The sequence below is a fragment of the Diabrotica virgifera genome, chromosome 6, assembly GCF_917563875.1.
Source record: "Diabrotica virgifera virgifera chromosome 6, PGI_DIABVI_V3a".
Classification (NCBI taxonomy): domain Eukaryota; kingdom Metazoa; phylum Arthropoda; class Insecta; order Coleoptera; family Chrysomelidae; genus Diabrotica; species Diabrotica virgifera.
Window position 1 is genome coordinate 96,774,147 of NC_065448.1, and position 16,961 is coordinate 96,791,107.

The 16,961-nt window shown below is 32.7% G+C and overlaps 1 protein-coding gene across 1 annotated transcript in view; it reads right to left on the reverse strand.

The window, feature by feature from the left end:
• Positions 1-2,500: 2,500 nt before the first annotated feature.
• LOC126886645 (zinc finger protein ZFP2-like) overlaps positions 2,501-16,961 on the reverse strand; it is a 46,878-nt gene continuing 32,417 nt past the window's right edge. Inside the window, exon 4 of the mRNA XM_050653637.1 lies at positions 2,501-5,999. Coding sequence (XP_050509594.1) covers positions 4,720-5,999 — 1,280 coding nt within the window. The 3' untranslated portion in view covers positions 2,501-4,719. The remainder of the gene's footprint in view (positions 6,000-16,961) is intronic.

The window sequence follows — 16,961 nt, forward strand, 5'->3', positions numbered from 1 at the left end:
AAACGAAAATGCTCATAGAACCGATCACCAAGCCAATCTAAAATACTTAACTCTATTAATCTAACATCAAAATTTTTTTCAATCTGAAACGGCAGAGTTAACTGTCGCCCTTCAACTTTTTGAAAAAACTCGTGATAATCTTCGAGAAATGAGAAATTCGTTTTCCAAAACTTTAACAGAAGCAGCAGGTACAGCAGAATAGTGGGGTATTATACCGGAATTAAAAAAAAAACGGCTAAAACGTATAAAAAATTTTACGATGAGCTCAGCTGCGACGAAAAATTAACTTGTAAAAAAACAGTTTTGAAGTTAATGTTTTCAATGAAAATTTAGATATATGTATTATAATATTGCAACAACTTACTAATAGGTTTGTCGGATTAAGAGACATGTACAATTTGTACAACAGGTTTTCATGTCTATTCCCAAAAAATCTATGAACACTAACTGATGAAAACTCATTAAAGAATTGAAAAAAACTCATTTACACATATTGTATTATACTGTTATTAGTTGTCGTTATGTTTAAAATAAGTGAGCCCACAAAAATTGTCACGGGAGGGCCCCTCAATCTTCAGCTAAGCCACTGGTTCTACCACTAGTCATACTTTCTCATTTCAATCTGTTACATCAACCATCTTTGTGTTGGATCTCAAATAACTACATACTTACTTATAGGAATATATAAACTTCAACCTATACATTGCCCTCATCATATTATATGGGCATATTATCCTTTTTAACAACTATTAAAACAAAAATATCTTTATTTTAAAAAACACCGCACGTATGGTTGGTTGCCTATCTTTAGTAATACACTTGTTTGAACTCGGCTTACAAGTGGTTTTAAATAACTTTACCTTCACTCCTTATATTATTCTTGTTAGCTTAATATGGAATACTTGTAATCCCAGCACACGATGTTTGTTGTTATTATTGAATTTTACTACAAATAATTTTTAAAACTAGTGGCTAGTGTACCCAACTACATATCAATTCACAAAACTTCAAGTTACACTGTCTGTCTTGTACTGTTATTAGTCGGTTGTTATTAGACACCTGTCACTTGTAATCAGTTGGCTTTCACCTTTCTCTTTGGGAAGACAGAAAAATCGACCAACCACCCACATGCTTCGTGGAATAGTCATATAATGCTTTGAGGTATCTCTCTAAATTTCATCCATTGCCAGGATTTAGTATACAGTATACAACATGCCAATGTAAGACTTTTAGTCGACATTTTAAGGGTTTTAACCCATGTATTTTGGTGGCTTAGCATGTAGAGCTTGTGAGTATAAAATTATTTTTTATCTTGGTCAACCTTTAAATTTTTTTACTTTTGTCTTCACTAATTATGGTTATACTTATTTTAGGCAAAGAACACTGATGATGCTCTCTTTAGAGCGAAAACGTTCTGTTTTTTAATGTAGCCCTTTATTGGGGTTTTAAAATAAATATACCTTTTACACAGAAGATTTTTTCTTCAATTTTTTTACTTGAGAATGACCAGGAGTTAGACAATCAAATTATACAACAAGTAATGACTTTCAAATATCTGGGAATTAATCTATCAGCCGACAACAATATCGAAGAAGAGGTAAAAGACCAAATAATTAAAGCCAGTAGAACGGCCGGATGCCTAAACGACACAATTTGGAAAAACAAACACCTAAGATTGGAAACAAAGGCCCGAATATATGTCAGTTATTAGGCCAGTTATGACTTACACGGCCGAAACAAGACCAGATACAAGCAAAACACGAAGACATCTGGAAACCAACGAAATGCAGATCTTAAGAAGGATTGCTGGAAAAGGACTACAGGATAGGGTAAGAAGTGAGGAAATCAGACGCATATGTGGAGTAGACAATATAAATACCTGGGTAAAGAACAGAAAAGAAGAGTGGAATGAGCACATAAGCAGGATGTCTGAATCAAGGATAGTAAGAATAGCCAGGGACAAGTCACCGTTAGGCAGGAGAAGTATAGGACGCCCAAGGAAAAGATGAAATGACAACTTAGGGGCAGAATGAAAGGCACCGTTGAAGAAAAACAGGCAGTACTGCCTATATAAAAGAAGAAGAAGAAGAGAATGACCAGAAAACACCTACGCTTGACAGTTGGTGTTTTAACTGGCCATTGTCAACTAAGAAAACACCTCCACATACTGGGGCTAGTAGACACACATCTGTGGAGAAAGTGTGAACGAGATGACGAAACTGTCGAGCATGTCCTGTGTGAATGTCCGGGGTTATGGTCAATACGAGAGTATACGTTCGGTGAGTCTTGGCCTACGCCTGCCGACATAGAGATGTCCCCTGGTAATTTGTCCGCCTTCCTGGAAATGGCAGGATGGATAATGAACCAAGGACGACAATCCCCTGGGAGGATGCAGAATGGGTCAATATGGCCTGAGTGCTGTGGCTGTGGGACTTGACTCACTTATTATTAACTATTAATATATGCCGCATGGTCTTATCCTAAAGCGATTAAAAAAAACTATTAATATACTGGTATATTTATCAATCAACGATAATACATTAAATAAATATGTAATACCTATGGAATTAAAGTGCGCATGATTTGTCGTGGACTAATTGTCCACGACAGGCTTCTGCGAACGCAACCATTTTTTTAATGTTTATTAGGCAATCTGTTATAACATATAATAGGCACATTTTATCTGTGAAAAAATGACATGAAGAGATTGTGACCAGCGCCACACATCTCTATAGGGTTAATATTAAATTACTGTATATACACATATCAACTTAGCTATTGCAACAACATTAATGTCTGTGCGGTAAATCTAATGGTATTATCTCTCTTACACCGTTTTGTTTCCTGAATATTGTCTAACAAATTAATTGCAAGCACATTCGCGTGGCTTTCAAGAAGTACGATGTATTTTGCACTTAACTCCACTATCACTTCACTGACGGTTTTCGAAATATCTCTGTTAAACAAACGATGGAGCATCGATTATTGAACGTAACACCTTGGACTGGAATCTCTCAATTATGGATACATTCGACTTAAATGCTGTTCCCCAGAGCTGCAGACCATATGCCCAGACTGATTTGAATATTGTGTTGTAGAGTAGCAGTTTATTTGTTGTCGTGTAAATTTTATGCCCAGTTGTTTCTGTTTGTGCATCCCAGATATTTTGCAGAGGTAACTGAGGGAATTACCTTATTATTTATTGTTACTGTAATATTTTGTAAAAACAATATGTTTTGATTTTTGTTCATTTAATTCAATTCTCCAATTTTGTGCCATTGTATTTATTTGATTTAATACTCTCTTATTTTTTACAGCAGCCTCGACTGGATTTTTGTGTATTGCGAGGATTGCAGTATCATCCGCAAAGGTGGTGGCCGTTGTATTACGATTTGTGGGTAAGTCGGCTGTGTAAACCAGATCAGTTGTGGTTCCAGAACACTTCCTTGCGGTACCCCCGATCTGATGGGATATAGTTTTGTATAGGTTGACTAAAACTTCACTCGAAAGTATCTTTCTGATAAATATGATTTCGGGAGTGTACCTAGTTCCTCTGGTAAGTTCTTTTTCAGTTTATACAACAGTCCTTAATGCCAAACTTTATCAAAAGCCTGGCTAACATCGAGGGATACTGCTGAACAGTAACTTTTTTCTTCAAATGTTTTATTTATGACGTTGACCACTCTGTGAATTTGTTCGACGGTACCATGCTCTTTCCTAAAGCCAAATTGGTGGTCGGGTATCATATTTCTGTCTGTTGGTATTTTTAGAAGTCTTTTTTTTTATTTTTTTCCATGATCTTATGACATTACTGGCATTAAACTAATTGGTCGATATGAAGTGGGCTCATTTGGAGGTCTTTCTGATTTTTGTATAAAGATAATTTCCGCAATTTTCCATTGGATTGGGAAGTGTTTTAGCGTTAATACCGCCCGCATTACACACTAGAGTTAGCATTTTAATTGCTTTGAGAGGTAGATTTTTAATTACCCCACCTGTGATTAAGTGGTAGCCAGGTGCTTTCTTTTTTGTTAGATTATTGTTGATTATGTTTAGAACTTCTTTGTATGATACGTGTAGTGTGATTTCTCCTGTCGGGGTTTGGTTCTGTAGAAAATTGTAGATTTCTTGATCGTTGTTCGTTGCAGCAGCTGGTATAGGTTTGAAAACTTCTAGGTATTCGCCGAAAGTTCTGCCTTTTCATTGTTTGTTCTGGCCCACGTTCCGTTGGATTTTCTAATTGGTGGGATGTGACGATGTTGTTGTTTTAATTTTTTAGTAGCCTTCCATAGCGCATAATCGCTGGCATCTGACGGCGTTAAATTTTCTAGGTATTCTTGAACTAGGCGCTAGGTATTCTAGTGAGCCTTAACTTATTGTCTGACACCATTTTTTCTCTGACATTTTTTGAACAACTAATTTTTTGTTTTGTATGTGTTGGTGGAGGTGTTGTTTTTCACGCAGCTTCTTGAATTGTTGTTGTGAAATTTTGGATTTCTTTTTCTAGTTCTTACGGTGATTTTAGTGATACGTTTAGTTCAATATTTGCTGCAACCATTTCTCTGAAAGCTTGCCAGTTGGTTTTGTAATTGTGCAACTTGGGCAGAGGCTCTTCTTCGTTAATTCCTGAATGTACAGTTGCTACTACAGAAATATGATTAGACTCTATATCAAAATTTGCAACTATTATGAGTAAAAAGCTGAAAACATGTGTCGCACTTAAGAAGTTTCACCAGTGTGCAATCTCAAATGTCTTTTCAAATTAGTTGCTGTAGTAAACGGCTTAAAACAAATTTCACACTTGTAAGGTTTTTCTCCAGTGTGCACTCTCAAATGTATTTTCAATTTATCTGCTTTAATAAATTTTTTAAAACATATTTCACACTTGTACGGTTTTTCTTTAGTGTGCACTCTCAAATGTGTTTTCAAGTGATCTGCCTTAATAAATTTTTTAAAACAAATTTCACACTTGTACGGTTTTTCTCCAGTGTGAAATCTAAAATGTGTTTTCAAATAGCTTTTCTGCGAAAACTGCTTTAAACAAATATCGCACTTGTAACGACTTTCTCCAGTGTGAACTATTTTGTGTTCATCCAAAGAAATTTTATGAGTAAAAACCTTAAAACAAATTTCACACTTATATGGTTTTTCTCCAGTGTGCAGTCTAACATGCGTTTTCAAACTACTTTTATGAGAAAACTGCTTAGAACAAATTTCGCACTTAAAATTATTTTCTCCAATGTGCAATCTTAAATGCGCTGTCAAAGTAATTTTCTGACAAAACTGCTTAAAACAAATTTCGCACTTATAAGGAATTTCTCCAGTGTGCGATCTGAAATGTATATTCAAACTAGTTTTGAGAGAAAATTGCTTAAAACAAATGTCACACTTGTATGGTTTTTCTCCAGTATGTAATCTAAAATGTGTTTTCAAACTACTTTTCTGAGAAAACTGCTTGAAACAAATTTCGCACTTGTAAGGATTTTCTCCAGTGTGCAATCTTAAATGTCTTTTCAAAATACTTTTCGAAGAAAATTGTTTAAAACAAATGTCGCACTCGTGAAGATTTTCTCCATTATGCTTTCTCAAATGTATAGTCAAACAATTTTTTCGAGAAAATTGTTTAAAACAAATTTCACACTTGTATGGTTTTTCTCCAGTATGCAATCTAAAATGTGTTTTCAAACTACTTTTCTGAGAAAACTCCTTTAAACAAACTTCGCACTTGTAAAAATTTTCTCCAGTATGTAATCTCAAATGTCTATTCAAAATACTTTTCGAAGAAAATTGTTTAAAACAAAATTCACACTTGTAAGGTTTTTCACCACTGTGCACTCTCAAATGTGATTTCAAATTACTTGTCGTAGTAAATTGCTTAAAACAAATTTCGCATTTTAATGTTTTTTCTTCAACCGATCCACTCATAAGTTGTTCTTTATTACATGAACCTACGAATATTGTTTTCATAGTTTCTGAGGTGTGCTGTTCTTCGAGAAAGCCTGAAACAAAAAACCAAATGTATGTTTTTTTTTTTATTTTAAGGAAAAATTTAATGCTATTTAATCCTAATACAGTAGAACACCGATTATATTATCCGTGCTCCACGGGACCCAACGGGGCACTGATAATTGAAAAGCACGAATAATCCGACCATTTATTTATTATAGAGTGCATTCATAAAGTGTGGAAACGGTCTATTATCTCATGACTTAATTATTTTCAGAGTTAAAGCTCTGACGGGTCGATATTTATTTTTAAATTATGATTTTTTGACGCATATCCCATGATAATGACGTCATCGATTGGGGTGTGATGATGTCATCAGTGATTTTTTTAAAATGGGAATAGGGGTCGTGTGGTAACTCATTTGAAAGGTGATTCAATTCTCTATTCAGTAATATCAGTTTAACATCATTATTTATACCGGGTGGCCAAAAAAATAATTCTTGAATAAAATTAATTGCCGCAAAAAAATATATACAGTGCTATTCAAACGTCCGTACCCCCTTCGTATCTTTTGAACGGTTATTCCTATAATAGTGAAATTTGGAGGGAGGAAATAAACGGACGTAAGCTTTTTGACTAGTCATAACAGGTGACGTAATAGTGACAGATGACGTTACAGAGCTACTGCAACCGATAATTTTAAATGGGACCTTATTCGCAAAATTAAATTCCGACAGAGGGCGCTCAAAATATCAAAGATGGACGATAACTCTAGGAAAACAATTCATTTTGTCATTTGACCTCACAGTTCTAAAACGTTAAATTAAAATCATTTACACGAGTGTTTTGCCAAAGTAACCACTAAGTTTTGCCACTAAGACATCTTGTAGGTTAAAGACGACTCAAAATTATGTTTCATCTGTATGCATTCATTAAAATTTGATGCTAACTACTGATTTGTTTTTACCTTTTTTTCATAAAAAAATCCGGCCCCCCGATAATCACACAGTGTTTTAAGAATTATTAATCTATCTTAGAATTTCTAATTTTGTTTTTTATTTAGTTAATAAGTACACTACAATTTATTTTACACCAACAGATAACAGTTTTTAATCAAATAAAACCTGGAAACTAAGGTGAATTTATTTTATAATAATTGTGTTCTGGAAATTATGAGGTGGTCGGAATATTTTGCATACCAATGTACACTGACCGGCACAAAAAACGGCCACCCCAAAAAATGGGTCATTTTTGATGTCTTGAATTTGCTAAACCTGTTGTTAGATTTAAGTGAATTTTTTAATATGTTATAGCCTTATTCTTTAACAAAATCGCTGTAATAATATTCTTGCTGAACAGGTAAACTATCATTATATACCGGGTGTACCAATCAAACTGTGTTTTATTCTCAAAGTTCACCACAACCTATGGAATATTCTAGCATTTATAAAATACTGAAATTAAAACTCAACTATAGCCTCAGGTTTTCTTAGCATTCTATGTTTTGATTCATTCGCTTATGTTGGATAATAAACAACTTAGGTACTTTAACAACTAGCCATGTTCTTCATTAATACAGGGTGTTTCTAAATAAGTGCGGCAAACTTTAAGGGGTAAATCTGCGTGAAAAAATAATGACCGCTTGCTTTATAAACATATGTCCGCAAATGCTTCGTTTCCGAAATACTGGATGTTGAATTTTTTCCTTACAAACTGACGATTTATTTATTTCTCCAAAACCGGTTGAGATATAGAAATGAAATTTGTTAGGTTTTAAGAGACAGTTATTGCACATTTTTTGACATGCAATTAATAATTTTGTATTCTCCATTGGCGCGCATACGGGTAATATTACCCTCATGCACGCCAATGGAGAATATAAAATTCTTAATTGCATGTCAAAAAATGTGCAATAACTGTCTTTTAAAACCTACCAAATTTCATTCTCATATCTCAACCGGTTTTAGAGCTATAAATAAATCGTCAGTTTGTAAGAAAAAAATTCAACATCCAGTATCTCGGAAACGAAGCATTTGCGGACATATGTTTATAAAGCAAACGGTCATTATTTTTTCATGCAGATTTACTTCTTAAAGTTTGCCGCACATATTTAGAAATATCCTGTATTAATGAAGAACATGGCTAGTTGTTAAAGTACCTAAGTTGTTTATTACCCAACATAAGCGAATGAATAAAAAAAACAGAATGATAAAAAACCTGAGGCTATAGTTGAGTTTTAATTTCAGTATTTTATAAATGCTAGAATATTCCATAGGGTGTGGTGAACTTTGAGAATAAAACACAGTTTGACTGGTATACCCGGTATATAATGATGGTTTACCTGTTCAACAAGAATATTATTACAGCGATTTTGTTAAAGAATAAGGCTATAATATATTTAAAAAATCACTTAAATGGGACAACAGCTTTAGGAAATTCAAGACATCAAAAATTACCCATTTTGTGGGGTGGCCGTTTTTTGTGCCAGTCAGTGTACATTCTATGTACAGAATATAATATACTACATTTTATTTATTGATTTAATTTTGCAGTCGCTTAAACATTAAAAAATACTAGGTATAATACAAACGTTAAATTAAGGAAATGTGTGATTTGGCATTAGTTAGTTTACGTCATTACGTAGACGTAGAGTATAATAGGAATGGATACTGAGGAACACTGCAATAGTGTTTTTAAGTCGAAATCATTGTTAATTACAACATAAACTGACCGCAAATATGTACACAAATTAATGACAAACTCAATGTTTTCCTAGAGTTGATGCTTTTCAAATTCGCCACCAGGCATCGCCGACTTTGCGGTTCCTCGCCAATAGCAAGTGATACCGATACCTCGTTTGAAAGGTATTCAAAATACCTATTCAGTCATACTCATTTTTTTGGGTGTAAGTTGATTTTGATTTTGGTGAATAAATTAAATAAATATAATGTTGTAGTTTCGCATTTAATTCATAAAAATTCAAATGTCCACCTATGGTTTTTTGTCAAAAAAGTTGACGTTCTTCAATTCTCTAGTAGCTTTTTTGGTCAACGTCAACCTTTTTGACAGATAATCATAGGCGGAATTTTGAATTTTTATTAATTAAATGCGAAACTACAATTTTATATTTATTTCATTTATTCATCAACATTAGCATAAACTCAAACAAAATTAGTATGACTGAATAGGTATTTTCAATACATTTCAAACGAGGTATCACTTGCCATAAGGTCTCATTTAAAATTATCTGTCACAGTGGCGCTGTAAAGTCATCTGTCACTATTACGTCACCTGTCATGACTAGTTAAGAAGCTTACGTCCGTTTATTTCCTCCCTCCAAATTTTACTATTATAGGTATATAAATAGTACCGTTCAAAAGAAACGAGGGGGGTACGGACTTTTGACTAGCACTGTATATATGTAATTTATTTAACTCAAAATACATTTTACTGCTGTCCGAAAAGAGAAAAAAATGTTTTTCTACAACCACTATTCAAAGTGCACTTTTCTGCACGGTTTTATGTTAGCAAACTTGATATTTTCTCACAGTATAAGATATTTGACATTAGTGTGCAGAAAAGTGACGTTTCTGTGCCGCAAAGTGACGTTTCTGCGCCGCAAAGTTCTTTTCTGCACAGTTGACTACCTCATTCTGAGTAACGTTATATTCTGTTTACATCTGTGGACTACCGCATTCTGAGTAACGTTATATTCTGTTTACATCCGTGGTTAAACTTTAGACAAATATATAACCTATAAGACAATTATTATATTTAACTATAGCATAGAAACTAAATTATGGATGTTACAACTGTTTTATTTTACAATTTTATTCTTATTAAACATTTTATAATTATCAAATAACCAATAAGGATTTAGCAACCTGTGCAAGAGACGTCGAATGAAGTAGGTTTTGTGTAAATCCGTGACTGCATAAGTATAATGTCAATAATGTGTAATAATTGTTTAAATTTAAACAAATTAAGGCAGTGCATTAATTTTTTAACTGATTTCTGTGCAATTTATTTAGGTATAAGGAATTTAAATTAATTAGTAGGTATTAATTAAATACAGTTTAAAATTTATCACATAGGTACCTATTATAATTAATCGTCGTTTGGAAATTGTGATTTTTATTTTTAGGAAAAACTGTGCTTGTAGAAAAAGTATAGTGTGAAACACGTGCAGAAAAATAATTTTTCACTAGTTTGAATTGCGGCACTCGCTTGCGCTCGTACCGCAACTTTTCAAACTCGTGAGAAATTAGTACCTTTCTGCACTTGTTGCACAATATACATACTATTATTTGTCAAATAAACATTGCTTTTCGCTTAATTTAAATGTTCAAACTGCCAAGAGGCAGGTGTGTGGCTGTTTGACATTTAATTAAGCGAAAAGTAATGTTTATTTATGAAATAAACATTTGTTTTTATATTATGCGACACCAGTAAAATGTATTTTGAGCTAAATAAATTACATACATTCTTCTTTTTGCGTCAATTATTTTAATTCAAAAATTATTTTTTGGCCACCCTGTATAAATAATGATGGTAATGTTTATAATACTGAATAGATAATTGAATCACCTCCCAAATGAGCTAGCACATGACCGCTATTCCGCAATACCGCAAATCGATGACGTCACTATTATGTACTATACGTCAAAAAATCATAATTTAAAAATAAAAATCGACCTGTCGGAGCTTTAACTCTGAAAATAATTAAGTCATGAGATAACAGACCGTTTCCACACTTTATGAATGCACTGTATATGATATATATATATATATATATATATATATATATATATATATATATATATATACACAACCAAACTTATAAGGGATCATCTGATATTTCTTATTATTTCAACCGAATTAAAAAAAAAAACAACATAATATCAAGTCAAAATTATTTTTTTGTTTTAAAGCGATTTAATCGCCAATACATACAAATTAAGTTTTAGTTTAAGTTTTACTAAAACCCTTATAGAACTAAGACGACAGATGAAAGGAGATACAAGTTCCAGCAAAGAAGCGCTAAATCAAATAAATAAGACTATCACAAAGTCAATAAGAAAAGACATAAGAAACTACAATGTAGAAAAAACAAAACAAGCAATAGAGCAAAATAAGAACATGAAAGTTTTGAAGAACGTAAGCGTACAAAAAGGAAAAATAGAAATCAACAAACTAAGAAACAGAACTGGAAAAGAAACTACAAACAGAGATGAAATATTAACAATAGTCGAAGAGTTCTACACAGAGTTATACAAATCAAGAAAAAAAGATGACAATGCGCAACCTCCAATTACAGTAAAAACTGGAGTATTAAATCAAGGATCGGATTTAATGCCCGATATAACAAAATCAGAAATCAAAGAGGCTCTGAAGAAAATGAAAAATAATCGAACCCCAGGTGAAGATGGAATAGTATCAGAAGCACTAAAAATTGGAGGAAATATACTACTTGAAAAAATTAAACAACTTTTCAATATCTGCCTTCACAACGCCAATATTCCAACAGACTGGAACAACGCTACTATGATTCTATTACACAAAGCAGGAGACAAAGCCAATTTAGAGAATTACAGACCGATTAGCCTCCTCAGCCATTTATATAAGTTATTTACGCGAATAATAGTTAAGAGAATGGAAAGAAAGTTAGAGACTTATCAACCAAGAGAACAGGCAGGATTCCGAAAAAATTACGGAACAAATGACCATCTACAAAGTATAAAAACCCTGATAGAGAAAGTAGTGGAATACAATAAACCCCTAGTTCTAGTTTTTATCGATTTTCATAAAGCCTTTGATACAGTTGAACTTAGCAAAATATTACAGGCGCTTAAAGAATGCAGGCTAGATTATAGGTATACAAAATTATTACACAAAATATACTTACAGGCAACAACCACTGTCAAATTACATACTAACAGTAATCGCATAAAAATAGAACGGGGGGTTAGACAAGGAGACCCAATGTCACCTAAACTTTTTAATACGGTCTTAGAACATGCTTTCAAGAGTTTGGATTGGATGACAAAGGGAATAAAAATAGATGGAGAATACCTAAACAACTTACGTTTCGCCGATGATATAGTCATAGTAGCTGAGGATCTAGGTATGGCAAGAGAGATGGTACAAGAACTCGTTGTAGCTACAGAAAATGTTGGTTTAAATATAAACATCTCAAAAACAAAAATAATGACAAATTTGGTACCCAACCAGAACATCAGTATTGGTGGGAAGGAAATAGAACTCGTAGATAGATATAAATACCTGGGACATGAAATTACGATTGGCAGGGATAACCAGACTCATGAGCTGAAGAGAAGAATCGGTCTTGGGTGGGCAGCATTTGGAAAACTGAGAGAAACTTTTAAAAGTGAGTTACCCACATGTCTAAAGAGAAAGGTATTCGATCAGTGCGTCCTCCCAGTCTTGACGTACGGATCAGAAACACTTACCTTAACTAAAGCCTCGGCTACCAAACTAAGAGTCACGCAGAGAAGAATGGAGCGGTCAATGTTAGGAATAACTCTGCGAGACAAAATCAGAAACGAAGAAATCAGGAGAAGAACAAAGGTGACTGACGTCATCGAGAGGATAGCCAGGTTGAAGTGGAGATGGGCAGGACACGTAGCCAGAATGACAGATGGGCGATGGACGAAGAGGTTATTGGAATGGAGGCCAAGAGAAGACAAGAGAAGCGTCGGTCGACCGCCTACAAGATGGACTGACGACTTAAGAAAGGTAAATAAAAACTGGATGAGGGCGGCGCAGGATAGATGGGGTTGGAAACGAGGGGAGGAGGCCTATGTTCAGCAGTGGACTTTTGAGGCTGGATGACATACAAATTAAAGCAAAAAATAAGTCTAGAAATAACAAATTGAAACTACTTGTTTTAATGTCCTTGGGCCCACGTATAAAATTATTATTTATGACCACACCGTCGAAACTTTTTGTACTTGTTATTTGGGTGGATTCGTACAAATTTGGAGCTTGGCGCATTATGGTAGTGGGGCCTTTGTCTGCCAAGCTGTCACAAAGTCGTCAATTTTGTACAAGAAAAAAATTTAACTAGTTTTGATGGGCAATAAGCCACAATTTTACTAAAAAAAGATTTTATTAAAGTTTCTACGTTCAAATCGGATGCCGTTGTCAAAATACAAAAAATATTAATGAATTAAACAAAAACGTTGTTGCTTAGTAAAAAATTTTTCTAATAATTTATTTAATCTGAATCATTTATATCGGCAATTCAGACATATATTATACATTATAAAAGTATAAGCCTTTAAAATGATATTGCCAATATTAGGGTTGATTAGGGATAGGGTTGATTTCATGTAATCGAATGAACTATCTTTCAGTAAAGTCGTCCCAGGAACGCAACTCATAAATATTGGCAATATCATTTTAAAGTCTTATACTTTAAAATGTATAATATATGTATGAATTGCCGATATAAATGAGTCAGATTAAATAAATTATTAGAAGAATTTTTTACTAAGCAACAACAGTTTTTTTAATTCATTAATATTTTTTGTATTTTGACAACGGCATCCGATTTGGACGTCGAAACGTTAATAAAATCACTTTTAGGAAAATTGTGGATTATTTCCCATCAAATCTAGTTAATTACAAAAATGCCACAAGAAAATAGCTTCAGAACAACATTAAGAAAAAAATTTATAACTACATTGGTAATTTTATTTTAATCAATGGTTTCTATCATATAAACAGCGAAAACAATTTTGTCGGACAAAAGTGTTGGGCCATATAACTCGTCGGACACGCTAAATATGCCAAATTTATTAAAATAATAAATTTATTACCACATGGCTAATTTTAACAGAATCTACCATAAAACCTTTTTACAATAATGTGGTAACCTTGTAGGACAATTTTCACGGGGCATATGCGCAGTCGGATGCGCCGAAGATGTCAATTTCCTGGAATTTTTTTATTTATTACCACAGATGTCATTTTTATTTTGTACTGTTTTTTTACATGTGTAATGCATATTGGATCACTTGCCGGACAAAAATATCCGGACTCTTTGGTACAATTTAAATTAATTAAGTATTCTTGCAAATATGAAATTTTTAAAAGCAGATATTCAGATTACGGTAAATATGTGTTCAAGCAAAAAAAAAACAGTATTTGAATATGAATAAAATTTACCAAGGATTAGATTAGGTGACAAATTAGCAGCACTAACAGTTTGTCGGACACTTAGATTTTTTTATTTAGAATATAATTACTTATAACCTACTGATTTATGTCGGAAAAATGGTTGAAAATAAATAATTCCACGAAATTGACATCTTCCGCGCATCCGACTGCGCATAAGCCCCGTGAAAATTGTCCGACAAGGTTACCATATTATTGTAAAAAGGTTTTATGGTAGATCTAACCACCAAAACACTGTCAAAAAACAAAAAAAGTTAACTGATGAAAAAAAAATCAATAGTGGCTAATATTAGCTTTCGAACTTGGTATCATACATTAAAAACTCTAATATCTTGAAAATTACAAGGAAAAACATTTTTTATTTTTGTAACCTTAATTACTCAAAATCAACTTTTGCGGTTGGTTCCCTTTCGATTACCGCTATCCATGTTAGGTCTCTGTACCTAATAGAAGCAGAGTTATAGCTAATGAAAATAGGTTCATATTCGTCTTTCCTGTCGAATATTTTAACATGAAATAACCAAAAATTAAGCACATTTCGGGGAAAACTCATAAAACCTTTTTTAAAGTGTTTAAACAAGTTTTTGTATATTTTTACTTTTTATAAAAATTTCTATCATCAAAACTCATCGAGTTATGCTCAAAATACGAATAAGAACACTTTTCATGAGCTACAACTTTGCTTTTACTGTGTCGTGTCGATAGACTTCATGAATAGGTACACCATTTTTTGTTTGTTTTTTTTATAAGCTACATTTTTGCTAAAAAAATTTTTCGATAATTTTTCGATAATATACTTATTTTTTGTTGATCTGAGTTGTTTTTGAGTTAATATGCGAATAATCCTCCAGAATACGTGGGTTTTTTGTTGAAAAATAAAAATTTTCACTCGCAAGTAACAACTATTAACTTGGATAAAGAATGTTTTTAAAAGCAACCAACGGCACAAGTCCCACTTTGAAGTTGAGGATAAGTAGAATCTAAATCCAAATTGCCAAGCAAATACGTCGTGACGCTGATTATTTCATTCATAGGAGATTCTGACCAATAGAAAGCTACAGAAATCTAAATTAGACTGATAATGTTTGATAATTTCCCGTCGTCAAGTATATTACGTCAGATGCCCTTCGTTGCTATGAAAAAATACATTCAGTGACATTAATGACAATTAATGTTTTAAAAATTATAAAAGTGATGACTTTCAACCGTAAAATATTTATAACAACTGTGTGTTTAATTGTACTAATTTGTACTTACATAAATAAATTACAATAAAATTTTGGTTTTGAACAGTTTTATTCATGAAATAATCGCAACAAATTGCACTCGATCTCTAAAATTAATATAGAATTTTAGAGCTCTTATGCAATTACTACTGATTATTTCATTCATAGGAGATTCTGACCAATAGAAAGCTACAGAAATCTGAATTAAATCGATAATTTTTGATAATCTCCCGTCGTTAAGTATATTACGTCAGATGCCCTTCGTTGCTACAAAAAAAATACATTCAGTGACATTAATGACAATTAATGTTTTAAAAATTATAAAAGTGATGACTTTCAATCGTCAAATATTTATAAAAACTGTGTGTTTAATGATACTTACATAAATAAATTACAATAAAATTTTGGTTTTGAACAGTTTTATTCATGAAATAATCGCAACAAATTGCGATTATTACAACCTCTGAAATTAATATAGAATTTTTGCTCTCGTGACACTTTGACATAATTTCACTCGCCTTCGGCTCGTGAAATTAAAACTGTCAAAGTGTCACTCGGGAAAAATTCAATAATTTCAGAGCTCTTGTGCAATTACTACTGATTATTTCATTCATAGGAGATTCTGACCAATAGAAAGCTACAGACATGCAAATTAAGGTGATAATTTTTGATAATCTCCCGTCGTTAAGCATATTACGTCAGATGCCCTTCGTTGCTACGAAAAAATACATTCAGTGACATTAATGACAAATGTTTTAAAAATTATAAAAGTGATGACTTTCAACCGTCAAATACATATTTATAACAACTGTGTGCTTAATTTCACTAATTGGTACAATAAAATTTTGGTTTTGAACAGGTTTATTCATGAAATAATCGCAACAAATTGCACTCGAACTCTAAAATTAATATAGAATTTCAGAGCTCTTGTGCAATTACTACTGATAATTACACTCCAAAAAGATCACTTATTACTGGGCTATTAAAAGCAGCTTTTAGTGTATTCGGGCACTGTTTATGACAACTTACATTTTTCATCTTTGATATAGAATAAAATAGAAAGAAAATTAATAAACGACTACATTATTACATACCAATATTCTATGAGATGGAAAACTCTCTTCGTACACTACTATCAGGAAATATATCTGCAACTTTATAGACCAGGGCGGATCTGTTTTGAGGTGGATGTGAGAGTAGGCATTCAGACTTTTGCAGATAAAGTTAGGTGGCAACTTCATTAATTATAATTGACTTATGCTCCTTCTCAAATATTCCCGGAACATTAATAAAAAAATTAAAATATTTAAAAATTTCGATAAACATCGAATTTTTTCTACTTTCTTTGCTTATAACTTTAAAACGATTCATTTTGGAACAAAGTCGTACAGAAATAAAATAAAGATAATTAAATGTTGCATGATATACGATTGACTAAAAATGTCTTAAATTATTACCCTTTCTGCAAAATAGCAATAAATACAAAATAAGGGGGCAAAATAAGCCTGTTTTTGTTCAATGTTTTTCAACCACTTTGGTTGCACTTAGAACCTTCGTAATTCGCTTAAAAATTTCTTATAAACCGTCCAT